The sequence below is a fragment of the Populus alba genome, chromosome 1 (assembly GCF_005239225.2).
Source record: "Populus alba chromosome 1, ASM523922v2, whole genome shotgun sequence".
NCBI lineage: Eukaryota > Viridiplantae > Streptophyta > Magnoliopsida > Malpighiales > Salicaceae > Populus > Populus alba.
This window is the reverse complement of record NC_133284.1, coordinates 1,835,867-1,862,198: the sequence shown is the minus strand read 5'-3', so window position 1 is coordinate 1,862,198 and position 26,332 is coordinate 1,835,867. Positions and strand designations below refer to the sequence as shown.

General features: G+C 32.0%; 3 protein-coding genes and 1 pseudogene across 4 annotated transcripts; all 4 read left to right on the top strand.

The window, feature by feature from the left end:
- The first annotated feature begins 2,695 nt into the window (after positions 1-2,695).
- LOC118061464 (UPF0481 protein At3g47200-like) lies at positions 2,696-5,266 on the top strand. Its single transcript, XM_035074903.2, has 3 exons — positions 2,696-2,772; positions 3,077-4,144; positions 4,915-5,266. The coding sequence occupies exons 2-3, from the start codon at positions 3,078-3,080 to the stop codon at positions 5,144-5,146; spliced, it is 1,299 nt and encodes a 432-aa protein (XP_034930794.1). The 5' UTR covers positions 2,696-2,772; position 3,077; the 3' UTR covers positions 5,147-5,266.
- Positions 5,267-11,069: 5,803 nt separating this feature from the next.
- Positions 11,070-12,813, top strand: LOC118061456 (UPF0481 protein At3g47200-like; annotated as a pseudogene).
- A 3,658-nt stretch (positions 12,814-16,471) lies between these two features.
- LOC118061458 (UPF0481 protein At3g47200-like) lies at positions 16,472-18,419 on the top strand. Its single transcript, XM_035074897.2, has 2 exons — positions 16,472-16,568; positions 16,896-18,419. Exon 2 carries the CDS (start codon positions 16,897-16,899, stop codon positions 18,199-18,201), a length of 1,305 nt encoding a protein of 434 aa, XP_034930788.1. The 5' UTR covers positions 16,472-16,568; position 16,896; the 3' UTR covers positions 18,202-18,419.
- A 3,410-nt stretch (positions 18,420-21,829) lies between these two features.
- LOC118061457 (UPF0481 protein At3g47200-like) lies at positions 21,830-23,684 on the top strand. 2 transcript variants are annotated; one of them, XM_035074894.2, is made up of 2 exons: positions 21,830-21,989; positions 22,223-23,684. In XM_035074894.2, the coding sequence occupies exon 2, from the start codon at positions 22,224-22,226 to the stop codon at positions 23,526-23,528; it is 1,305 nt and encodes a 434-aa protein (XP_034930785.1). In that variant the 5' UTR covers positions 21,830-21,989; position 22,223; the 3' UTR covers positions 23,529-23,684. The 2 variants fall into 2 exon arrangements, with proteins under 2 accessions (XP_034930785.1, XP_034930787.1); XM_035074896.2 differs by having other exon boundaries at positions 22,147-23,684.
- The last annotated feature ends 2,648 nt before the right edge of the window (positions 23,685-26,332 follow it).

Genomic DNA, 26,332 nt, shown 5'->3' with positions numbered 1-26,332 from the left:
TAAATTTTTTTTCTTGCCTCTATTAAATTATAATTTGCCCCCTAATTTTTTTTCCTTGCTCGGCCCCTGCATGTTTCGGTCAGATACTTATATAGTAATGGCAGCGATTTGTAATTTTTATCTGTCTGGTTACTGTTATTGTTTTTACAAATAAAAAGACTCTGCAAAACCCAAGGCCTCACACCCAACACGTGGCCCGGGATTTGAGCTGCCATTTCCATCCTAACAGACAACAGCTGGAAAAGACCCCGCTTATTGTTTGTGGTCCAGCTGGAAGACTCTAAAAGTTGACGAAGACTTTTAGAAATTAATTCATTCACTTTTATAGCTAGCATTTTATTAAAAATTATTTTTAAGATTTTCTTTTTAACGTGATTAAATAAAGGTAACATTCTAATTCATTAATTCATCAATCCAGATGCAAAACATCAATAAAAAAAAGATAAATAGGGTTGGATTAATTACCTTAGAGCAGGTAATCATACGAACCTCCCACTGCATAAACCTTGCCATGTTCTCCAGCTCGTTAATTTTCACAGATAGAGCCACCAAAGCATACCCTCAAGAGAATGACGAAACTCAGTCAAGTTTTAGCTTTGTAAGAGCGAAAAGTATCTGAAAAGATCATGTGCTAAATAATATAATTTGAGAAGTCTATCCACGTTTTTTTTTTATTCTAACATCTGATCAATTGATATTTGCGTCACGGGATGGAGACTGTTGGGGGGCCACAAATGAGAAGATGACATGTTTCGCTTTATATTGACAAAAAAAATAAAAAAATATTAATATATATTTTAATACGAAAAATTATTTAAAAAATAATTATAATTATATTGTCAAACAAGCTTTATGTGTAGAAGAAGAAGTGACGGTGAATTGTAAATTGTAGCTATGTATGTTGTCTTAATTCAGATTCGGTTCCTTCCAAATATTTTTGTGATTGTTTGATAATAATTTGTGTGATATTTTCATTTCCTTTTTACATTTGTGTTGGAATTTGTTTAAGCATCCGTATTAACTAAGTGATTTGGTAATTTTGACAGGAGAGATCATTCAATTCAACGAGTCACAGGACACGCCGAGATTGTTGGAATAGTAACTTAGCTAGGAATATCTTGTTTGTTTTTATATTTTAAAAATAATTTTTTTAAAATATTAAATTTTTTTATTAATATATATTTTAATATAAAAAATTATTTAAAAAACAATCATATCTATATTTTCATACAATCTTAAAAAAGAAAGGTCATGTTTTGGTCAGATACTTATACGATAATGTCAACTATTTGTAATTTTTATCTATCCGGTTATTGTTATTATTTTTACAAATAAAAAGATTATAAGTGTGTTTGGTATTACAATTGCTATTGTGATTATGATTTTAAAAAAGTTATTTTATAAAATGTACTTTTAGTTGAGGTTAGTTTGAAAAAATATATGTTTGGTTAAAAATTATGGTTGAAATTGAGGTTGAACAAAAAGTAGTTTAATATGTTTGGTTAAAAAAATACTTTTCAAATTAAAGTTATAAAATAATTAAAAAAAATACTTTTAATTTAAATATTGTAGATTTAACTATTATTATTATATCATGAAATAAATAATATTGATATCCAATATTTTTTATTATTCCATTAAACTATATAAAATGTTATCACATACGAAATCTATCTATCAATAACTATATTTTTCATGATTTCTTAAGCACGCAACAACAAAAACTGGATTTTTTGTTACGTCATTAAGCGATTTCCTTCTAATTTTTTGAATAGAACATAATTAAAATAAAAATAAAAACTGAATTTTTTTTAACTGGGTCGGACGCAGCAAGAACATAATTGGAATTGCGATCAAATTCCTCAAATGCTACGTCATCATGTTATATCCTTCTAATTTATGTAGTGTTAGTAAATAATATTAAATACTAGTTTTTCAACTAAAACTCAATTTAAAAAAAAAAATTACAATTTCATTACGTACAAAATTCATTCGACAAAAACTATAATTTTCATGATTTTTTGAGCATGCAATAAAATTAGGTAAAATATTATCAGGAATAAAATTAATATTACAATATGAGTAAATTTAATTTATTTTAAATTAATTTTTTTTAAAAAAATTATATATTATTAACGTTCGCATAAATAGTGGGAGTGAATGAGTTTCTAAAAAGAGAATGACGAAACTCAGTCAAGTTTTAGCTTTGTAAGAGCGAAAAGTATCTGAAATAATTGTTTTAGCATGCGCATTCTTATTCTCAATCATGTGCTAAATAATATAATTTGAGAAGTCTATCCACGTTTTTTTTTATTCTAACATCTGATCAATTGAGATTTGCGTCACGGGATGGAGACTGCTGTGGGGCCACAACTGAGAAGATGAAGAGGAATAATATAATCATGTTTCGCTTTACATTGACAAAAAAAAATTATTTTTAATAAAATTATTTTTAAAAAATATTATTCAATATAATACTAAATATAATTTTTTTTAAAAAAATGTTTTTGAAATCATATTTTTAAATTTTTTTAATGTGTTGAAGTAAGAAATTATTTTTAAAAATAAAAAGATATTATTTTAATATATAACAGCCGTAGTCAACCCCACATGATAATAATACTGATTGGTTGTTTAGCTGCAAAAGTCTACATTGACGAAGACTTTGTGTAGAATAAGAACTGATGGAGAAATGCAGGAACAGAACATTCAAGAAGATTCTGATCAGAAACACTTCAGACCATAGTTTGTGAAAGAACCTAGAGCTACTGAGTGAGTTTTTTGTTTCCGCCAGAAGACCGCTGAGTGTTTTCTCTATATATGTTTTGAAGCAAATCTAAGTATGCAAGTTGTAGTTTAGAGAAGCTATGTATGCTGTAATAATATTTTTTTGAATGTTTGACAATATTTTGTGTGATATTTTCATTTCCTCTTTACATTTGTGTTGGAATTTGTTTAAGCATCCGTATTAAATAAATGATTTGGTAATCTTGACTGTAGAGATCATTTGAATGATTGATCTGATGATTCTCTGTGATTCCGGCAAACATCTGATCAATTGAGATTTGTGTCACAGGATGGAGATTGTCGGAACATCAACGGAGCAGATGAAAAGGAATGATCATGTTTCGCTTGACATTGACAAATTAACAGCGTCTGTGGAAGGGGAGTTGAAAACCTTGCATGCCTTCTCTGATGAGTGTTCCATCTACAGAGTTCCTAAAAGACTACGCGACTCGAAGGAATATGCCTACACGCCTCAACTAGTCTCCATTGGGCCCATTCACCATGGAAAAGAAGAGCTGAAAGAAATGGAAGAGCAAAAAAAAATATACCTGCAAAAGTTTCTTAAACAGAGTAAGTTAAGTGTCAAGGAATGTATTGCAGGGAGCGAGACAAGATCGCGCAACTGTTATGCAGATAATTTTGAAAATATTAGTAAAGAGGACTTTGTGAAAATGATGTTGCTAGATAGCTCCTTCATCATTATGGTCTTCCTGATACGGTTTGACTCTAGCTTCCGAAGCAACAACGACCGTATATTCGGTAAACCATTTATGATAGAAGACATAACGTTTGACACGTGCTTGCTTGAAAATCAGATTCCGTTCTTCATTCTTGAAGACTTGCTTAAGCTTTCCAGAACACTGGACAGATATTCCATGATTGAGCTTACTCGTCATTTCTTATCAGGCGCATTTGGGGGTTCATGGGTGCCACGGGTCATTTCGGAGCAAATCAATTCCTCTGAAGTAGAGCATTTTGTTGACTTTCTAAGAAAGTGTCAGCAGCCAGCAAAACAGCCACAGGCTCTTCAAACTCGAACCACACCAAGTGCAATGGAGCTCCATCAATCTGGAGTCAAGTTTAAGTTGGGGTCCAGGGAAAAAATATTTGACATGAACTTTGATTTACATAAAGGGATACTGGAAATACCACCACTATTTTTAGAGGATGATACAGAGAAGTTATTTAGAAACCTCCACGCCTTTGAGCAATGCCAATGCAGAGGTGGATACGTAAGTGACTATATAGCTATCATCAAAGACCTTGTTCGTGGTACTAATGATGTAGAAATACTTGCTAAGAAAGGAATTATACATAATTGGCTCTGTGATAATGATGCAGTTATGAGGATCTTATTGCATTTATTGCAGAGAAGGAAACTGAATTGCAAAACTGTTATGCAGCAATCTTTGCAAAGCTTAACAGTGAACAATTTGTGAAAATGATGCTTCTCGATTGCTCCTTCGTCATTATGGTCTTACTGAGGACTTCCTTCGAAATTACTGGATGCAGAAATGACCGTATATTCAGTAAACCTTGGATGTTCAATGATGTATCCAAGGACATGTGCTTGCTTGAAAATCAGCTTCCATTCTTCATTCTAGAAGAGTTGATTAAGCTATCCAAAATACGGGGCCTTAGTTCCTTGAAGGAGCTTACCTTTGTATTCTTAACAAGGAGATGGTCTTCATGGGTGCCAGAGGACATTTTGGAGAAAATCAATTTCTGTGAAGCAGAGCATTTTGTTGCTTTTCTGACAATCTGTCAGCAGCCAACAGAGCAAAAACAGCTAAATGAAAGGGAAATCGATACTCTAAGCACACCCAGTGCAATGGATCTCCATCAAGCTGGAGTCAGGTTTAAGTTGGGGTCCAGCAAGAAACTACTAGACATAAAATTCGACGCTGATAAAGGGACACTGGAAATTCCATGTTTAAAGATTATGGATAGCACAGAAACGTTATTCAGGAATGTCCAAGCCTTTGAGCAATGCCATTTCGATTCTGGTTTTATAGGTAATTATATCACGATGATCAATTTGGTTGTTCATGCTTCCAAGGACTTAGAAATACTCGCCAGAAAAGGAATTATAGAGAATTGGCTACGTGATAACGATGCCCTCTTAAGACTTCTCCACAATCTTGCCACTGAAAATCTTGTCGATAGCTACGATTTCTATTTTTCTGATGTCGTTGAACATCTGGAGAAGTATTACAAAAGGCGTAGGCACAAATGGAAGGCAGCTCTGAAACATAAGTATTTCGACAATCCGTGGACCATAATCTCTGTTATTGCAGCTGGAATTCTCCTCCTACTTACTGTCATACAAGCAGTGTGTTCTATCATTCAAGTTGTTTAGATTCTGCCATTTCAATTGTTCTTTTGTTTCTTTTTTTCTGTAAATAAACAGTGTGCTCTGTGATTTCCTCTTCTGAAATTGCAATGTATTTCCTTCAGTAACTAATCCATGTTGGTTTCTTCCACTTCTTGTTTATCCTTCAGTAACACATTAGAACAAACAAAACAAAAGGTAATGATTCGGAACATAATCGACATAAGAAATTCTTAAAGCATGGTGAGTATAAAGAATCCTTGTCCGTTGGAGAAAGATCCGATACCATTCTTAAACCCTCCATCAAGCACAGTGAGTGTAAAGATCATTTACATACTTTACTCGTTGAGTGGATCTTTATCCAATACATGCACTCCGAAATTATTTCAAAAAGAAACTAATTTAAAACTGAAAATGTCAATTTTTTAAGAGTTACAAAAGAGGGAATCATTATAAGTATAACCTTCGTCAACTTAGCCGTCATATGCCCACGAAAAATAAAGGCATTTAATTTTTGTAACCAAATATCCATGGTTGGAACCGACCCCAATTAGGCTCTGCAACTACGGTTGTGTTTTATTTAAAATGTAGAGTGTATTTGGCATTGCGGTAGCTGTTGTGGTTGTGGTTTGAAAAAAGTTGTTTTATAAAAAGTACTTTTAGTTGAGGTTGATTTGAAAAAATGAGTGTTTGGTTAAAACTGTGGTTGAAATTGAGGTTGAAGAAAAAGTAGTTTAATGTGTTTGGTTTAAAAAATGCTTTTCAAATTGAGGTTATAAAATAATTTTAAAAAATATATATTAATATTGATGGTTTTAAATTTAAATATTGTAAAATTAATTACTCCTATTATATCATGAAAAAAATAATACTTTATATAAAATATTTTTTATTATTCTATTAAACTATTTATAATTTCATTACATACAAAATTCATTTGATAAAAACTACAAAATTGATATTACTATGCGAGTGAATTTAATTCACTCTATACTAGTTTTTCAAGAAAAAATTTCGAGAAAAAAAATATTATTCACGTCGCGAACGAATTTAATTCTGAAAACTAGTTTTTTTTTTTTTTAAAAAAAATATAATACAATTAACACATTAAAAAAAAAAAAAAAAACACCAACCCTGCGTACAGTGCAAGTGAATTGCACTGTTCACGTGAACAGTGCAATTCACTTGTGAACAGTGCAATTCATTGCACTGTTCCTTGTTTTTTATTAGCCGCAGAGAACGAAAAGCATGTTTTTGTTGCTTTTCCGTTTCAGCGTTTCAAACGCAAAATTCATGTGGATCCTATGCACGGTAAATCACTTTTCTTAATTACCAAACGGCTGCGGACTGCGTTTTAAATAAAACGCAGCCGCAGCTGCGTAGACAAACGAACTCGTAGTGCGCAACTGTTTGGTAACATATAAAATCAATTTACTGTTCACTAGGCCCCACTTAATTTCTGCGTTAGAAATACAAGAAAAGAAAAGCAGTCATTTCATGCTTTTTCACTGTTCATATTAATTGCACTGTTCAATGAACAGTGCAATTAACATGAACACTGTATTGTGTACACTGTTCACTTAAAAATAGTGAACAGTGCAAGTCTCTTTCACTGTTCACTTTCCTGCGGGAGCTCTTTTTTTTTTTTTAGTGTGTTATTTTTTTAATATATTTTTTTAAAAAACTAGTTTAAAGTGAATTTTATACCTGATAATATTTTATCCAATTTTATTACATGCTAAAAATATTATGAAAATTGTAGTTTTTGTTGGATATATTTCATATGTAATGGAATTATAAATGGTTTCATGGAATAATAAAAAATATTTTATATAAAGTATGATTTATTTCATGATATAATAACAATAATTAAATTCACAATATTTAAATTAAAAATCATCATTATTAATATATATTTTTAAAATTATTTTATAACCTCAATTTTAAAAGCACTCTTAACCAAACACATTAAACTTTTTTTTTCAACTTCAAATTCAACCACAGTTTTAACCAAACACCTATTTTTTCAAACCAACCTCAACTAAAAGTATTTTTTATAAAATAACTTTTTTAAAACCACAACCACAACAGCTACCGCAATACCAAACACACTCTAGTATTACTGCTGATTTTTACTCAACAAGACGACAGCTGGAACCGACCCCTCTTATTAATGTTGATTTGGGGTGCGGCTCTAAATTGACGAAGACTTAGTTTATGTTTTTTTAAAAAATTAATTTTTTTATATTTTAAATTAATATATTTTTAATATTTTCAAATTATTTTAGTATACTAATTTTAAAAATTATTTTTTAAAAATAAAAAAATATTAACATATATTTTAATACCAAAAATTATTTAAAAAATAATTATAATTATATTGTCAAACAAGCTTTATGTGTAGAAGAAGAAGTGACGGTGAATTGTAAATTATAGCTATGTATGTTGTATTAATTCAGATTCGGTTCCTTCCAAATATTTTTGTGATTGTTTGATAATAATTTGTGTGATATTTTCATTTTCTTTTTACATTTGTGTTGGAATTTGTTTAAGCATCCGTATTAATTAAGTGATTTGGTAATTTTGACTGGAGAGATCATTCAATTCAACGAGTCACAGGACGCGCCGAGATTGTTGGAATATTAACTTAGCTAGGAATAGCTTATTTATTTTTGTATTTTAAAAGTATTTTTTAAAAATATTAAATTTTTTTTATTAATATATATTTTAATATAAAAAAATTATTTAAAAGACAATCATATTTACATTTTTATACAATCTTAAAAAAGAAAGGTCATGTTTTGGTCAGATACTTATACAATAATGTCAACTATTTGTAGTTTTTATCAATCTGGTTATTGTTATTGTTTTTACAAATAAAAAGACTATAAGTGTGTTTGGTATTACAGTTGCTGTTGTGATTGTGGTTTTACAAAAAATTATTTTATAAAATGTACTTTTAATTGAGGTTAGTTTGAAAAAATATATGTTTGGTTAAAATTGAGGTTGAACAAAAAATAGTTTAATGTGTTTGGTTAAAAAAATACTTTTCAAATTAAGGTTATAAAATAATTTAAAAAATACTTTTAATTTAAATATTGTAGATTTAACTACTATTATTACATCATGAAATAAATAATATTGATATCCAATATTTTTTATTATTCTATTAAACTATATGCAATGTTATCACATACGAAATCTATCTAACAATAACTATATTTTTTATGGTTTCTTAAGCACGCAACAACAAAAACTGAATTTTTTTGTTATGTCATCAAGCGATCTCCTTCTAATTTTTTGAATAGAACACAATTAAAATAAAAATAAAAACTGATTTTTTTTTAACTGGGTCGGACACAGCAAGAACATAATTGGAATTGCGATCAAATTCCACAAATGCTACATCATCATGCTATATCCTTCTAATTTATGTAGTGTTATTAAATAATATTAAATACCAGTTTTTTAACTAAAACTCAATTTTTTTAAAAAAATTACAATTTCATTACGTACAAAATTCATTCGACAAAAACTACAGTTTTCATGATTTTTTGAGCATGTAATAAAATTAGGTAAAATATTATCAGGAATAAAATTAATATTACAGTACGAGTAAATTTAATTCACCTTAAACTAATATTTTTAAAATATATAAATATATATATATATATATATATATATATATATATATATATATATATATATATATATATATATTGTTCACATTCGCATAAATAGTGCGATTGAAATCACTTAACTGCACTAGTTTTTCAAGAAAAAAAACTAAACTTTTCCTGATTTTTTAAAATAATAATTAAAAAAAATTGATTTAAGTTTAGTGAAGAGTGAGAGTGAATTTTAATTCACTCGCACTTTACAGTGGAGCATGGCTCCATTCTTCAGTGAACATTGGAGTTATTGTTACAGCTTTCTTCTTTCCAAAACCTCCGTTTCATTTTAAATTTTAGTGGATCCTACTAATAAAAAACATTTTTTTCTTTATAAAATAAAAATATATATAGCTATTGGTGAACCTCATCCACAATAACATTATCAAACGACCTTTGTGTGCCAAACTCAAGGCCTCACACCCAACATGTGGCCCGGGATTCGAGCTGCCATTTCCATCCAAATAGACAACAGCTGGAACAGTCCCCGCTTATTGCTTGGGGTCCAGCTGGAAGACTCTAAAAGTTGACGAAGACTTTTAGAAATTAACTAGTTATATACCCCGCACGATACCGCGGGTCAATTATTTTTTGCATTTCAAAAATAGCCAAGATCTAAAAGTGTTAGGTTTTTTTGTAAAGTTATACCCAAGAGTCTCAGTTTGGTTACATCGTCTGATCCAAGAGTAATGTTTATAATATTAATAATAACATTAAACTTGGGTTAACCCTTAGCATAAAAGTGTTTGGACTACAATACCAGATCCAATAGCATTGGACGTGGGTCTGGCTGCAAGGTCGTGTCATAAAAGTGTGATAATTAAATAGATTAGTTAAAAAAAACCAACAGGAAGAAAAAAACTAATGAGAAAAAAGAAAAAAAATATGAATTAATTGGGTTAACCCTTCAAACCAGATTAACTTGTCATACCTTGAATTCACATCATGAAAGTTTGATAATTAAAAAAAACTCGTCAAACCAGGTTAACATGTCAAACCCGGAATCCGTGTAATGAAAGTTTGATAACTAAATAGAAAAAAATTTAACATTAACAATTTAAATTAAATGAAAAAAATTAATTAAAAAAAACAAAAGGCATCAGCCTTTTCACTGTAAACTCCACTGTGCAGTCCACAGTCAAAGGCATAAAAAAAAAAAAAAAACTAATGGCATCAACCGAAAACTACTTAGAAACAAATTTAATATTAATAAACTAAATTAATTAAGAAAAGAAAAAAAACCTCTAAGAAGAAAAAAAAACTAAATATAAAGAAATTTAACATTAACAAACTAAACTAAACGAAAAAAATAATTAAAAAAGAAAAAAAAAAGCAAAAACAATTTCAGGTTAACTTGTCAAACCAAGTTAACCCGAGATCCATGTCATGAATGTCTGGTAACTAAATGAAAAAAAGAGAACATTAACAAACTAAACTAAACAAAAATTAATTAATTAAAAAGAAAAAAATTCCGGGTTACCTCGTCAAACCATACTAACCCGTTAAACCCAGGATCTGTGTCATGAAAGTCTGATAACTAAATAAAAAAAATTTAACATTAACAAACTAAATTAAAAAAAAAAACATTTATGAAAATAATAAAAAAAAAATTGACGGGTCAACCCCGAATTAACTGGGTTCACCCGTGAAACCAGGTTAACCCATGAAACTCGGGATATGTGTCATGAAAGTCTAATAACTAAATAGAAAGAAATTTAACATTAACAAACTAAACTAAACGAAAAAAATTAATTAAAAAGCAAAAAAAAAAATTCTATTAATTCTATTTTAATTAAAAATTAAATCCGGTAAACGTGTCATAAAAATCTGACAACTAAATAAAAAATTAAACATTAATAAACTAAATTAAACAAAAAAATTTTGTTAAAAAAAAAACAAAGGAAGAAGCAAAAAAAAAATCCCAAAAAACATAAAAAAAAAAAAAGCTAAAAAAACTAAGACAACTTAAAAAAAAATGCCTAAGAAATCAATGTTTTACTGTGGAAATAAAAAAATTAATTAAAAAGAAAAATCAGAAAAAAAAAATTGAGTTAACCCGTTAAACCTGGAATGCGTATTATAAAAGTTTGAGATAGAAAAAAAGTTAACATTAACAAAAAAAATTTTAAAAAAATATCCATTAAAAAAACAAATGAAAAATGAAAAAAAAAAAAGAAAAAAGTAAAAAAAAAAAATCTGAATTAATTGGGTTAACCCTCAAACCAAGTTAACCCGTCAAACCTGGGATTCGCGTTATGAAAGTTTGATAACTGCATAGAAAAAAAATTCTGATCAGAAACACTTCAGACCATAGTTTGTGAAAAAACCTAGAGCTACTGAGTGAGTTTTTTGTTTCTGCCAGAAGGCCGCTGAGTGCTTTTTCTATATATGTTTTGAAGCAAATCTAAGTATGCAAGTTGTAGTTTAGAGAAGCTACGTATGCTGTAATAATATTTTGTGTGATATTTTCTTTTCCTCTTTACATTTGTGTTGGAATTTGTTTAAGCATCCGTATTAAATAAATGATTTGGTAATCTTGACTGTAGAGATCATTTCAAAGATTGATCTGATGATTCTCTGTGATTCCGGCAAACATCTGATCAATTGAGATTTGTGTCACAGGATGGAGATTGTTGGAACATCAACTGAGCAGATGAATAGGAATGATCATGTTTCGCTTGACATTGACAAATTAACAGCGTCTGTGGAAGGGGAGTTGGAAACCTTGCATGCCTTCTCTGATGAGTGTTCCATCTACAGAGTTCCTAAAAGACTACGCGACTCGAAGGATCATGCCTACACGCCTCAACTAGTCTCCATTGGGCCCATTCACCATGGAAAAGAAGAGCTGAAAGTAATGGAAGAGCATAAAAAAATATTCCTGCAAGAGTTTCTTAATCTGAGTGAGTTAAGTGTCAAGGAATGCATTGCAGCTATTGCAGAGAGGGAGACAAGATTGCGCAACTGTTACGCAGATAATTTTGAAAATATTAGTTCAGAGGACTTTGTGAAAATGATGTTGCTAGATAGCTCCTTCATCATTGTGGTCTTCCTGAAACAGTTTTCCTCTTTCTTCCGAAGCAACAACGACCGTATATTCCGAAGCAACAACGACCGTATTTATGATAGAAGACATAACGTTTGACACGTGCTTGCTTGAAAATCAGATTCCGTTCTTCATTCTTGACGACTTGCTTAAGCTTTCCAAAACACTGGACAGATATTCCATGATTGAGCTTACTCGTCATTTCTTATCAGGCGCATTTGGGGGTTCATGGGTGCCACAGGTCATTTCGGAGTAAATCAATTCCTCTGAAGTAGAGCATTTTGTTGACTTTCTAAGAAAGTGTCACCAGCCAGCAAAACAGCCACAGGTTCTTCAAACTCGAACCACACCAAGTGCAATGGAGCTCCATGAATCTGGAGTCAAGTTTAAGTTGGGGTCCACGGAAAAAATATTTGACATGAACTTTGATTTACATAAAGGGATACTGGAAATACCACCACTATTTTTAGAGGATGATACAGAGAAGTTATTTAGAAACCTCCACGCCTTTGAGCAATGCCAATGCAGAGGTGGATACGTAAGTGACTATATAGCTATCATCAAAGACCTTGTTCGTGGTACTAATGATGTAGAAATACTTGCTAAGAAAGGAATTATAGATAATTGGCTCAGTGATAATGATGCAGTTATGAGTCTTCTCCATGATCTTGACAGAGGAAATGTTGTTAGCAGTAGACGATTCTATTTTGCTGATGTCGTTCGAGGTCTGAATACGTACTGCAGAAAGCGGACGCGCAAATGGATTGCAGCCCTGAGACACAATTATTTCCATAATCCATGGGTTTCCATCTCCGTTGTTGCAGCTGGTGCTCTTCTAATACTCACTGTCATACAAACAGTGTGTTCTGTCTTTCAAGTGAAATAGGTTCTACCATTTCGATCGTGTGCTACAAATAAAAGTGTGTTCTGTTTGTGTTTCCTGTGCGATTGCTATAATGTACTTCATTAAATGATCAGTGCTAGTTTCTTCCTCGTCTTGTTTTCTCTGCAAAATGGTTTGTATCAATCAACATGCTATCAATTAGTCAGAAAAGGATCATGTAATGAATGGCATTCAAGTGCATTTCAGTATTGCAATAACTTACTTCTAACAAATCAATTAATAAATTTTTATTTTTAACAATACATTAAAAATCAATCACTTAACCTTAAACTCATAATAATCATGAATTAATTTTAACAACATATACTTCAAATCTTTATAAATCTTAATCTTTTCTTTAATCATTTTATAAACAAACCATAATGAAAAGTAATATAAAAAAATCACTTTCTCTCTATTTCCATCTTTCTTTAACTAAAAAACTCAAGATTGAAAATTGAAATCCTTGATTTGATGAGAAAAAGGTCACAACAACCACAATAATTAGAAGAGAGAAAAAAAATTCTCTTACAACTTTTCTTTATATACCTAGGTTATTTTAAGTTGGGTTTGGACTGACTTGAGCTTGAGTTTGGATAAAAAATTTAGGTTTTACACAATTACTTTGACCTAGTTTTATTAATTTAATTAGTTAAAATAAAAATGGTAAAATTCAAACCAATCCCTATTTTTTAAAACTCTAATATTAATTATATCAAAAAACCATAATGTCTCCCTATATAATATCTAATTATAAATTAAAACATGAACTACTTCAAAATATCAATTACTAGACAGTTTCTTATGAAGTCAATAAAATTTTCTTCTTCAGAAGAATTCATTTCCTCTATAAACCATGTAATTTATTTTTAGTTTGAAGAAAAATTTAACTCGTTTCACAACATAATACGTGTTAATGATCTAGTTTATTACTATATTAAAAAATATGTATAATTTTAGTGAGGATTTTCTTGACAAGAAAAGGAATTGAAAATTAAGAAAATATTAATTAACCAAGGATTGAAAATTAAAAAAAATTAATATTGCATTACTTTTTATGATTAGTTAAGAGTAGATGAATCAAAGATATAGAAAAAAAAAGGTTAAAAACAAAATACAAAATGTCACTATTAATTTGGGCCAGGTTTTTTTTTTTCCCTCATCAAAGCCTGCTGAAAGATTTGTTCAGCCTTAAGCTCGTGCCCATCTGCTTCACGAAGCACATAAGTTAATCTCAAATATTCTCAGTTGGTCAAGGCCTAGTCTACTCCAGCCAGCTTTCTAATACTAGAGGTGGCAGTCCATGGATTTTTTAAATAAACATCCTTCAACTTTGCCTTCCCTTATGGCCCAACTAAAACTTGTTCCAGGCTAGAATCGAACTGCTAAATAATCTGAGGCCCAACCCTTTGAGGTCTAATTTTGGGGCAAAGGATTGTGCAGCCTGGTATTGTTTTCTTGGATTTGACTCCATTGAAGTTATTGATAACATAATGTATCGTATTATATTCGTGAAATTCCATTTCTAATTGGACTCAGGCAGGGAATGCTTTAATTTCTAGGGAAAAAGCTACTCTACTCTTTGAATGATGTTCAGTCTTTAAAAATATTATCAAAATGAGATTTTAAATTGAAATAAAAAATACATTAACCCAGTAAAACTCGATTAATCTGACATGGTTTTCTCCTAGCTATCTGTATGTACACTTGATAGCCAGGAGAAAACAACACAGAATTTCCATCTTTATTCTACATTATAGCTTTCTACAGGAAATGAAGCAGTTGAAAGGGTAGACTCTAAACGATTTGAATAATAGAACACACCGCTTGGATGATGGTGAGTAGGAGGAGAAAAGCAGCTGCAATATTAATAACGGAGATTATGGACCATGGATTTTGGAAATAATTTTGTCTCAAGTTTGCCTTCCATCTCGGCCAATCTCTTCCGCAGTAATTATTCAAATCTTCCAGGACATCGGAAAAGTAGAAGTTCTTCCGGGAGACAATATTTTCTCTGGAAAAAATAATGTAAAAAAGAGTAGCCACTGCTTCATTATTAGACAACCAGTTTCCTATAATTCCATTTCGAACAAGAATTTCGACATCCTAAGGTTTCCAAATTCTTTTTCACATTTGCTGCTAATCTGTAAACATGATCTCCCTTATCATTTTTCTCGCTTGATTCTTCGCCAGTCTTCATACTGTGAATGAACTGGGATAATTTCTATCTGTCAGACTCAACAAATTATTTGATGATATTGATAATGAAACAGATACAAAACAAATGTAAAGAACAGATGAAAACTCCATGGATTCTCACACAAAAGAGTCTCGAATAACTATATAAAGCAGGAAATCTTGTTGAACTTTATCATACCCGAATAAAGTCCCCAATAACAGAGTAGTTAGTTTCAAAACGATATTGTTTTAGTGGTTTTTTTGATATAGTAACCAGGTTAAAGGTTGATTTATTGGTTCAAAAAGAAATCAAGCCTGGGTGGCTAGACTTCAAGTCGACTTACCGGCTAGAATAGGTTTGATAATTATACCTTAAATCATATTTATTAAAAAATAATATAAATTATATTTTAAAATTCAGGAATAATTACTAGATATGACGTGGAAAAAAAAAGCATTTGTCCGCGAGGGGTATAGCGTGATGGCAAAGGATTTGAGATTTGCACAGCAGGTCTCGAGTTCAAGTCAGGGCATGCATCTCTTGTAAGAGCATGAGACAGCCGAGGTTTTACTCGTTTACCTATCTCAAAGAACCTCTGCTGCAAAATACAGTACGCTGTCTTATCTACAAGCAAACTTGCGTAGTTTTCATATGCACTCTTTCTTAGGGGCTGTTTGGGATTGCGTTTGAAAAGCGCTTTTCATAAAATTTGAAATTTTTTTTTTTTTTTTAGCTTGGAAGTAATATGTTTTTGATGTTTTCAAATCATTTTGATGTGCTGATCTCAAAAATGATTTTTAAAAAATAAAAAAATATTATTGGCATGCTTTTCTAAGTGAAAAGCACTTTGAAAAGCAACAGCAACCACACTCCCAAACACCCTCTTACTAACCAGAAAAGCGAACTCGGAGATCTTACCGTTTCATTTTCTACAGAACTTTTTTTTATTATTATTCTAACATCTGATCAATTGAGATTTGCGTCACGGGATGGATACTGTTGGGGGGCAACAACTGAGCAGATGAAGAGGAATAATATAATCCAGGATCAAAACCTAGGTTGCTCATGTGATGGTCACTGGAGGATTATATGGTTGTTAATTTCAGGGCCCGCGAGATTAGTTGAGGTGCGCGCAAGCTGGCCCGAACACCCACGTTAATCAAATAAATAAAAAAAGAAATAATATAATCATGTTTCGCTTAACATTGACAAAAAAAAATTATTTTTAAAAAATATTATACATCATAATACTAAATATAAATTTTTTTTTAAAAAAAATGTTTTTGAAATCATATTTTTTTTAAAATTTAATTTTTATTTTATTTTTTTAAATCATTTTAATGTGTCAAAGCAAGAAATTATTTTTTAAAATAAAAAGATATTATTTTAATATATTTTTAAATAAAAATTACTTTAAAAAATTAACAGCTGTAGTTTTTTTTGTAGCTTCAAATGTTAGTTTTTTTATTTTAATATATTAGTTTAGCTTCAAATGTTGATTTGTTGATTTGATAATAATGTTGATTTGTTGTCTAGCTTCAAATGTCTACATTGACGAAGACTTTGTGCACAATAAGAAATGATGGAGAAATGCAGGAACAGAACATTCAAGAAGATTCTGATCAGAAACACTTCAGACCATAGTTTGTGAAAAAGCCTAGAGCTACTGAGTGAGTTTTTTTGTTTCTGCCAGAAGGCCGCTGAGTGTTTTCTCTATGTATGTTTTGAAGCAAATCTTATTATGCAAGTTATAATTTAGAGAAGCTACGTATGTTGTAATAATTCAGATTTGATTCCTTCCAAATATTTTTGTGAACGTTTGACAATATTTTGTGTGAAATTTTCATTTTCTCTTTACATTTGTGTTGGAATTTGTTTAAGCATCCGTATTAATTAAATGATTTGGTAATCTTGACTGTCGAGATCATTTCAATGATTGATCTGATGATTCTCTGTGATTCCGGCAAACATCTGATCAATTGAGATTTGTGTCACAGGATGGAGATTGTCGGAACATCAACTGAGCAGATGAATAGGAATGATCATGTTTCGCTTGACATTGACAAATTAACAGCGTCTGTGGAAGGGGAGTTGGAAACCTTGCATGCCTTCTCTGATGAGTGTTCCATCTACAGAGTTCCTAAAAGACTACGCGACTCGAAGGAATATGCCTACACGCCTCAACTAGTCTCCATTGGGCCCATTCACCATGGAAAAGAAGAGCTGAAAGAAATGGAAGAGCATAAAAAAATATACCTGCAAGAGTTTCTTAAACAGAGTGAGTTAAGTGTCAAGGAATGCATTGCAGCTATTGCAGCGAGGGAGACAAGTTTGCGCAACTGTTACGCAGATAATTTTGAAAATATGAGTACAGAGGACTTTGTGAAAATGATGTTGCTAGATAGCTCCTTCATCATTATGGTCTTCCTGATACAGTTTTCCCCTGCCTTCCGAAGAAACAACGACCGTATATTCGGTAAATCGTGGATGATAGAAGACATAAAGATGGACACGTGCTTGCTTGAAAATCAGATTCCGTTCTTCATTCTAGACGACTTGCTTAAGCTTTCCAAAAGACAGGGCGGATATTGCATGATTGAGCTTACTCGTGATTTCTTATCAAGCACATTTGGGGATTCATGGGTGGCAAAGGACATTTTGGAGCAAATCAATTCCTCTGAAGTAGAGCATTTTGTTGACTTTCTAAGAAAGTGTCAGCGGCCAGCAAAGCCGAAACAGCCACAGTCTCTTGAAAATCGAACCACACCGAGAGCAATGGAGCTCCATCAATCTGGAGTCAAGTTTAAGTTGGGGTCCACGGAAAAAATATTTGACATGAACTTTGATTTTCATAAAGGGATACTGGAAATACCACCACTACTTTTAGAGGATGATACAGAGAAGTTATTTAGAAACCTCCACGCCTTTGAGCAATGTCATTGCGGAGGTGGATACGTAAGTGACTATATAGCTACCATCAATTTCCTTGTTCGTGCTACTAATGATGTAGAAATACTTGCTAAGAAAGGAATTATACATAATTGGCTCTGTGATAATGATGCAGTTATCAGTGCTCTCCATGATCTTGACAGAGGAAATGTTGTTGACAGTAAACGATTTTGTTTTGCTGATGTCGTTGAAGGTCTGAATAACTACTGCAGAAAGCGGAGGCACAAATGGATAGCAGCCTTGAAACAAAATTATTTCCATAATCCATGGGTTTCCATCTCTGTTGTTGCAGCTGGGGCTCTTCTAATACTCACTGTCATACAAACAGTGTGTTCTGCCATTCAAGTGAAATAGGTTCTACCCTTTCGATCGTGTCCTACAAATAAAAGTGTGTTCTGTTTGTTTCCTGTGAGATTGCTATAATGTACTTCATTAAATGATCAGTGCTAGTTTCTTCCTCGTCTTGTTTTCTCTGCAAAATGGTTTGTATCAATTAACATGCTATCAATTAGTCAGAAAAGGATCATGTAATGAATGGCATTGAAGTGCATTTCAGTATTGCAATAACTTAGTTCTAAGCTGAATAGATTTGGGCCTTAATCTTAAGGCTGAATAGGCTTCTGTAAAACAATCTAAGCAAAATTTGAGTACGGTCATGCATTACATTTGTGCTGCTGGTATCTAATTATAGGTACTCTTGCACCTTTGTACATAAAAATCAAACCATTTCTTCAGAAATAGCATTGTAACACATAGTGTTAACCTTACAGAAATTCATTATTCGAAAAAATAATCATTACAACGAACAGGCTAACTGATAATTAGAAGCTTAACATTGATTAGCAAGGGAGTGCAAAGCAATCAGAAGTCGAGGAGAATAACTGCTGCAATAACAGAACACACTGCCTGTATAACAGTGAGTCGAGGAGAATAACTGCTGCAATAAGAGATATTATGGCCCGTGGAGCACTGCAATAACCTTGTTTCAAGATTTCCTTCCGTTTTTTCCAAGGTCTCTTGCAGTATGCATTCAGATCTTAAACGAGGCCAGCCAAGATGGAATTGTTCTGAGAGAGATCATTTAGCTTGGAAATATCGTGAAGAACAGTTGACACAGCTTCATTGTCATGTATCCAGTTTTCTATGATTCTATTTTCTACAAGGATTTCCACATCCTTAGGAGAAATGAAGAGGAAATTAATCATCGAAATATAGTCACCTATATGGTCTTGATCCAGACTATCACATTTATCAAATGCCTGGAGATTCCTGAAGTAGATCTCTGTACTATCCTGTACTCTTAATAGTGGGATTTCCAGAATCCCCCTATCGAATTTCATGTCAAGTAAGCTTTTGCTTGGACTAAACTTGAACTTGACCCCAGCTTGCTGGAGCTCTGTAACACTTGGTGCGTTTATAGACTCTAGTGCTTCTGGTGCGTTCGGCTCTGATGGCTTCTGACATTTCTTACAAGGTCAACAAAATGTGCTACTTCGGAGGCTTTCATTTCCTCCAAAATGCCTTCAGTACTCAACAAAGAATTCCAATCATCTTTAAAGAACTTGTAGGCACGCTTAATCACTGAACATTCCTCGTCGAAACGGCTGGCTATTTCGAATGCTTTAAACAAATCCTCAAGAATGAAGAATGGAAGATGATTTTCAATCAAGAACATGTCAAATGCTATATCGCCTAGCATCCATGGTTTATTGAATAAACCGTTGACGTCTTCGTAACCATTTTTCAGGAAGATCACAATGATGAAGACACTATCCATTAACATATTCCTCGCTACTAAGATCAATGATTTCTGCATAACAGCTACGCAATCTTGTCTCCCTCTCCCCTGCAACTTTAACTAACTCCTCCGAGCATGCCTTGCTGAATTTTTGAAAATCTTGAAAATACAATTATCTTATGCCCTTCCATTGTTTTCAGCTCTTCTTTTCCATGGTGAAGTGGTCCGATGGAGACTAATCATTTATACCCATCTTTAAGCCTTCAAGGGCTTTATTATCTTTTCCTACTCATTTATTTCAAAACATCAGAGTTGTACTCTTATTTATTTAATTTATTTCAAATCAAGTACCCATTTTCTTAATTGCTTTTTTTTTTTTGTTCTTGATCCTTTTATGTATTTGATTTTTTTTATTTTTTTATTTGACTTTTGATTTTTTGGGATTTAGGATTCATGGTCTTTTTAGATGTCTTGTTTCTGGTTTAGTGACTAAGGTTATAGGTTTGAAAAATTAACTGAGATTAACATTATTTTTTTGCACTTAATTTGTTTGATATCATCTTTCAACGTTATTCATTTTAAAAAATAGCCTTCATGATTTTCTTAAGTTTTCTTTCCATTAGGTTATTATAATATCATGATTTAAAAAGCAAGTTTGGTTGGGTAGCTCAAGAATTTTTAGGTGGTCACTTTTTTTTAATATTTTTAGTTTTATCTTTTAAAGTTGGGTTTATTTTAAAATTAAACTTCGTTATTTTTCTTGGTTTGCCTTCTATCAAGTTCTCTTGTTTGCATGTTCTAACTTGTGAGTTTTGGCAGCCTTACCCAAGGTTTGTAAGTGTTTTCTTTTTGTAGGCTTTTTTTTATTAATCAATTTTTTTCTCGATTTCATTATTCTACATTTGAACTATTGGGGATTGACTTTTTTTTTTTTTTCAATTTACTTTCTATAAGGTTGGACCAACCTCACAACTTAGTTTGTAAGTTTGTCATGCTAGCCCGAGTTGATTCGAGATGCTTTATTATTTTTTTTTATCATACTTATTTTATTTTTATTTTTTATTTTTTTCAATTTCATCATTTAACATCGAGTTATCTTGAAATTCAACTTTGTAAGTTTTTTCCTTTTAACAAGCGCTCGTTTTCTTCTGATTATAGTTATGGTATTTTCTTTTAAAATTGTGTCCTTTTAACATTTGTGTTTATGACTTAAGTCATGAATTATTTTTTCTTTTTTAAAAATACACTAGTAGCTCTTGAGCATTGTTTTTTTAACTTAACAAAAAAAATCAGTCTAGCCCTCGGTGAAGTGTAGGCCTATCTAGTTTGATTTCTAACAGGACTCATGCAAGGGATATATTAATTTATAGGCAAATAGCTACTCTACCCTTTGAATGATGTCTAGTTATCATAGTTGTTAAACTCGGCTAAGCTCAACAAATTAATTTGAAAAACTTGTGATCAAATCTATAACTAGATCAAATTTTAGTGGTTGTTTTTAAAACGAAACAACAAGATAACTTTTTTTGAAATTCCTTGGAAATAACTAGATCAAATCTCACTCAAGTTTGATATGGTAAAACAGGTTAAAAGTTGACTTATTGCTTCAAAAAGAAGGCCATGCCAAACTACAAGCCAGAATGGGTTTAACAACTACACCTCAATCCATGCCTCATGGCTGCAAGGAACAGGAAGAAAGCAAGATAAACATATGGCTTTTCTAAATTAGGACTTACTTACTATGATTGGCTTCAAAATCCTCGCTCTAATTTTCTCAAAGAACCTCTGCTGCAAAATACAGTACGCTATCTTATCTGCAAGCAAACTTGCGTAGTTTTCATATGCACTCTTTCTTACTAACCAGAAAAACGAACTCGGAGATCTTACAGTTTCATTTTCTACATAACTTTCTTTTGCTTCTGTAATTCTGAAACTTTTCTTACCTTGTGTTCTGCATGTTTCAGTGTCTAAAAATATTTACACTCTAGTTTTAAGTTCCCTTCATATAAAGGCATTTAATTTTTGTGACCAAATATTCATGGCTGGAACCGACTCCACTTAGTATTACTGCTGATTTTTACTCAACAAGACAACAGCTGGAACCGACCCCTCTTATTAATGTTAATTAATAAGAGACAATCCTCTCCACTTTATAGCTAAAGTGGGAGACAATCCTCTCCACTTTAGTCAATTATGGCAACCACTTTTGACGCCACCATTGCAGCCATCTTTGACGCCACCATGCAGCCATGTTTGAGCCACCATGCGGCCAGCAGCCAGCAGCCATCAGCCAGCTTGTGTCCATACATAACATGAGTTTTTGTTTCTGCCAGAAGGCCGCTGAGTGTTTTCTCTATCTATGTTTTGAAGCAAATCTAAGTATGCAAGTTGTAATTTAGAGAAGGTACGTATGATGCAATAATTCAGATTCGATTCCTTCCAAATATTTTTGTGATTGTGTGACAATATTTTGTGTGATATTTTCATTTCCTCTTTACATTTGTGTTGGAATTTGTTTAAGCATCCGTATTAATTAAATGACTTGGTAATCTTGAATGTAGAGATCATTTCAGTGATTGATCTGATGATTCTCTGTGATTCCGGAAAACATCTGATCAATTGAGATTTGCGTCACAGGATGGAGATTGTTGGAGCAGCAACTGAGCAGATGAAGAGTAATGATCATGTTTCTCTTGACATTGACAAACTAACAGCGTCTGTGCAAGAGGAGTTGAAAACCTTGCATGCCTTCTCTAATAAGTGTTCCATCTACAGAGTTCCTAAAAGACTACGCGACTCGAAGGATCATGCCTACACGCCTCAACTAGTCTCCATTGGGCCCATTCACCATGGAAAAGAAGAGCTGAAAGAAATGGAAGAGCATAAAAAAATATTCCTGCAAGAGTTTCTTGAAGTGAGTGAGGTAAGTGTGAAGGAATGTATTGCAGCTATTGCAGAGAGGGAGACAAGATTGCGCAACTGTTACGCAGATAATTTTGAAAATATGAGTACAGAAGACTTTGTGAAAATGATGTTGCTAGATAGCTCCTTCATCATTATGGTCTTCCGGATACAGTTTTCCCGTTTAATCCCAAGCAACTATGACCGTATATTCGGTAGACCGTGGATGATAAGAGAAATCGGTTTTGACATGTGCTTGCTTGAAAATCAGATTCCATTCTTCATTCTTGACGACTTGCTTAAGCTTTCCAAAAGACAGGGCGGATGTTCCATGATTGAGCTTACTGGTGATTTCTTATCATGGTCGTTTGGGGATTCATGGGTGCCACAGGACATTTTGAAGGAAATGAATTCCTCTAAAGTAGAGCATTTTGTTGACTTTCTAAGAAAGTGTCAGCAGCCAGCAAAGCAGAAACAGCCACAGCCTCTTGAAACTCGAACCACACCAACTGCAATGGAGCTCCATCAATCTGGAGTCAAGTTTAAGTTGGGATCCAGGGAAAAAATATTTGACATGAAATTTGATTTTAATAAAGGGATACTGGAAATACCACCACTATTTTTAGAGGATGATATAGAGAAGTTATTTAGAAACCTCCACGCCTTTGAGCAATGCCATTGCAGTGATCTATACGTAAGTGACTATATCGCTACCCTCACAGACCTTGTTCGTGGTACTAACGATGTAGAAATACTTGCTAAGAAAGGAATTATAGATAATTGGCTCAGTGACAATGATGCAGTTATGAGTTTTCTCCATGATCTTGACAGAGGAAATGTGGTCTCCCTTGACAATTTTTACTATACGGATGTCGTTGAAGATCTGAATACGTACTGCAGAAAGCGGAGGCACAAATGGATAGCAGCCTTGAAACAAAATTATTTCCATAATCCATGGGTTTCCATCTCTGTTCTTGCAGCTGGGGCTCTTCTAATACTAACGGTCATACAAACAGTGTGTTCTGTCATTCAAGTGAAATAGGTTCTACCCTTTCAATCGTGTGCTACAAATAAAGTGTGTTCTATTTTTGTTTCCTGTGAGATTGCTATAATGTACTTCATTAAATGATCAGTGCTAGTTTCTTCCTCGTCTTGTTTTCTCTGCAAAATGGTCTGTATCAATCAACATGCTATCAATTAGTCAGAAAAGGATCGTGTAATGAATGGCATTGAAGTGCATTTCAGTATTGCAATAACTTATTTCTAACCAATCAATTAACACATTCTTATTTCTAACATCACATTAAAAATCAATTACTTAACCTTAAACACATAATAATCATGAATTAATTTTAACAACATAAACTTCAAATTTTTATAAATCTTAATCTCTTCTTTAATCATTTTATAAACAAATTATAATAAAAAATAATATAAAAAGGAATCACTTTCTCGCTACTTCCATCTTTCTTTAACTAAAAAACTCAAGATTGAAAACCAAAATCCTTAGTTTGATAAGGAGAGGGTTACAATAATTACAATGATTAGAAGAGAGAAAAACAATTTTCTTATAACTTTTCATTATATATCTAGGTTAATTTAAGTTGGGTTTGGACTGGTTTAAACTTGAGTTTGATCCAAAAGTTTAGGTTTTATAATACTATTTCGACCTAGTTTTATTAATTTAATTAGTTAAAATAGAAATGGTGAATTTCAAATGCATTCGAAGAGTATTGTTTTCTTGGATTTGACTCCATTGAAGTTATTGATAACATAATGTATCGTATTATATTCGTGAAATTCCATTTCTAATTGGACTCAGGCAGGGAATACTTTAATTTCTAGGGAAAAAGTTACTCTACTCTTTGAATGATGTTTAGTCTTGATTAAACGAGTTAATTTGAAAATACTGCAGGTACATTCTTTTATGTTCTACCATTTCTTGCAGCTGCTTTTTGTCACGATGAAATGGACCAATGGGGACTTCTTGAGGTGTGTAGGCCTTGTCGTTTAACACTCGCAGTCGCTTTGGAACTTTATAGATACAACACTCTTCCGATAAAGAATTTGGACCTAAGTTTTCCAAATCCTTTTTCACATTTGCTGCTAACCCGCAAACATGATCTCCCTTATCATTTTTCTCGCTTGATTCTTCGCCAGTCTTCATCCTGTGAATGAACTGGGATAATTTCTATCTGTCAGACTCAACAAATTATTTGATGATACTGATAATGAAACAAATGTAAAGAACAGGTGAAAACTCCATGGATTCTCACACAAAAGAGTCTCAAATAACTATATAAAGCAGAAAATCTTGTTGAACTTTATCATACCCAAATAAAGTCCCTAGTAACAGAGTGGTTAGTTTCAGAACGGTATCGTTTTAGTGGTTTTTTGAAAACAAAACATCGAGATAATTTTTTGTAAAATTCCTTAGAAATAACCTGATTAAATCTCACTCAAGTTTGATATAGTAACCAAGTTAAAGGTTGATTTATTGGTTCAAAAAGAAAACAAGCCTGGGTGGCTAGACTTCAAGTCGACTTACCGGCTAGAATAGGTTTGATAATTATATCTTAAATTATATTTATTAAAAAATAATATAAATTATATTTTAAAATTCCATAATAATTACTAGATATGACGTGAAAAAAAAAAAAAAAAGCATTTGTCACGTCTTCAAGTCACTTGTACATCATTGTGAAAACCTTTGCCAATGAGAAAATGTTGTTGTTCACGTGAAATCATGTGAGCCCCAGGGTCATGTCTTGACTGATTATCCATGTAAAAGTAACCATGTGAGCTGGATGTCTATTGTATTCTGGAATGGTGGGCACGGACCAACTTCTCAGTTGCTATTTTTCTTTTTAATTAATAATTTAAGTTATTAAGATAAATTTTTATATAATATTATAATCTTCCAGATATTTTTGTGATTGTTTGATAATAATTAGTGTGATATTTTCATTTCCTTTTTACAATATTTGTTTTGGAATTTGTTTACGCATCCGTATTAATGAAGTGAATTGGTAATTTTAACAGGAGAGATCATTCAACGAGTCACGGGACACCAGCTGGAACAGACCCTACTTATTGTTTGTGGTCCAGCTGGAAGACTCTAAAAGTTGACGAAGACTTTTAGAAATTAATTCATTCACTTTTATAGCTAGGATTTTATTAAAAAATATTTTTAAGATTTTCTTTTTAACGTGATTAAAATAAAGGTAACATTCTAATTCATTGGAATTCCATGTTTAAACTTTAAAGATTGAGGATGACACAGAAACGTTATTCAGGAATGTCCAAGCCTTTGAGCAATGCCATTTCGGTTCTGGTTTTATAGGTCACTATATCACGATGATCAATTTGGTTGTCCATGCTTCCAAGGACACAGAAGTACTCGTAAGAAAAGGAATTATAGAGAATTGGCTGCGTGATAACGATGCCCTCTTAAGACTTCTCCACAATCTTTCCAAAGAAAATATTGTCGATAGCCACGATTTCTATTTTTCTGATGTTGTTGAACATCTGGAGAAGTATTACAAAAGGCGTAGGCACAAGTTTTTTTTCTTCTATAATACTAAAACTTTCCTTCCTTGTGTCCCGCCTGTTTCTGTGTCTACTGTCTAAAACTATTTACACTCAATTTTTTAGTTCTCTCTCTCTCTCTCTCTCTCTCTCTCTCTCTATATATATATATATATATATATATATATATATATATATATATATATATATATATATATGCTTTTTATTTTCCTTACAAAATCTCCATAGTGAGGCTGAACCCACCACTTACAATAATGTCATCGAAGAAATTATCATTTTTGTGCGGGTTAATAATTG

Excerpts from the sequence above, each read along its gene's own strand:
- LOC118061458 (XM_035074897.2), top strand. The coding sequence starts at position 16,897 with ATGGAGATTGTCGGAACATCAACTGAGCAGATGAATAGGAATGATCAT.
- LOC118061457 (XM_035074894.2), top strand. The coding sequence starts at position 22,224 with ATGGAGATTGTTGGAGCAGCAACTGAGCAGATGAAGAGTAATGATCAT.
- LOC118061464 (XM_035074903.2), top strand. The coding sequence starts at position 3,078 with ATGGAGATTGTCGGAACATCAACGGAGCAGATGAAAAGGAATGATCAT. Across the intron at positions 4,145-4,914 it reads GCAGTTATGAGGATCTTATT|ACTTCTCCACAATCTTGCCA; the intron begins GCATTTATTGCA and ends TGCCCTCTTAAG.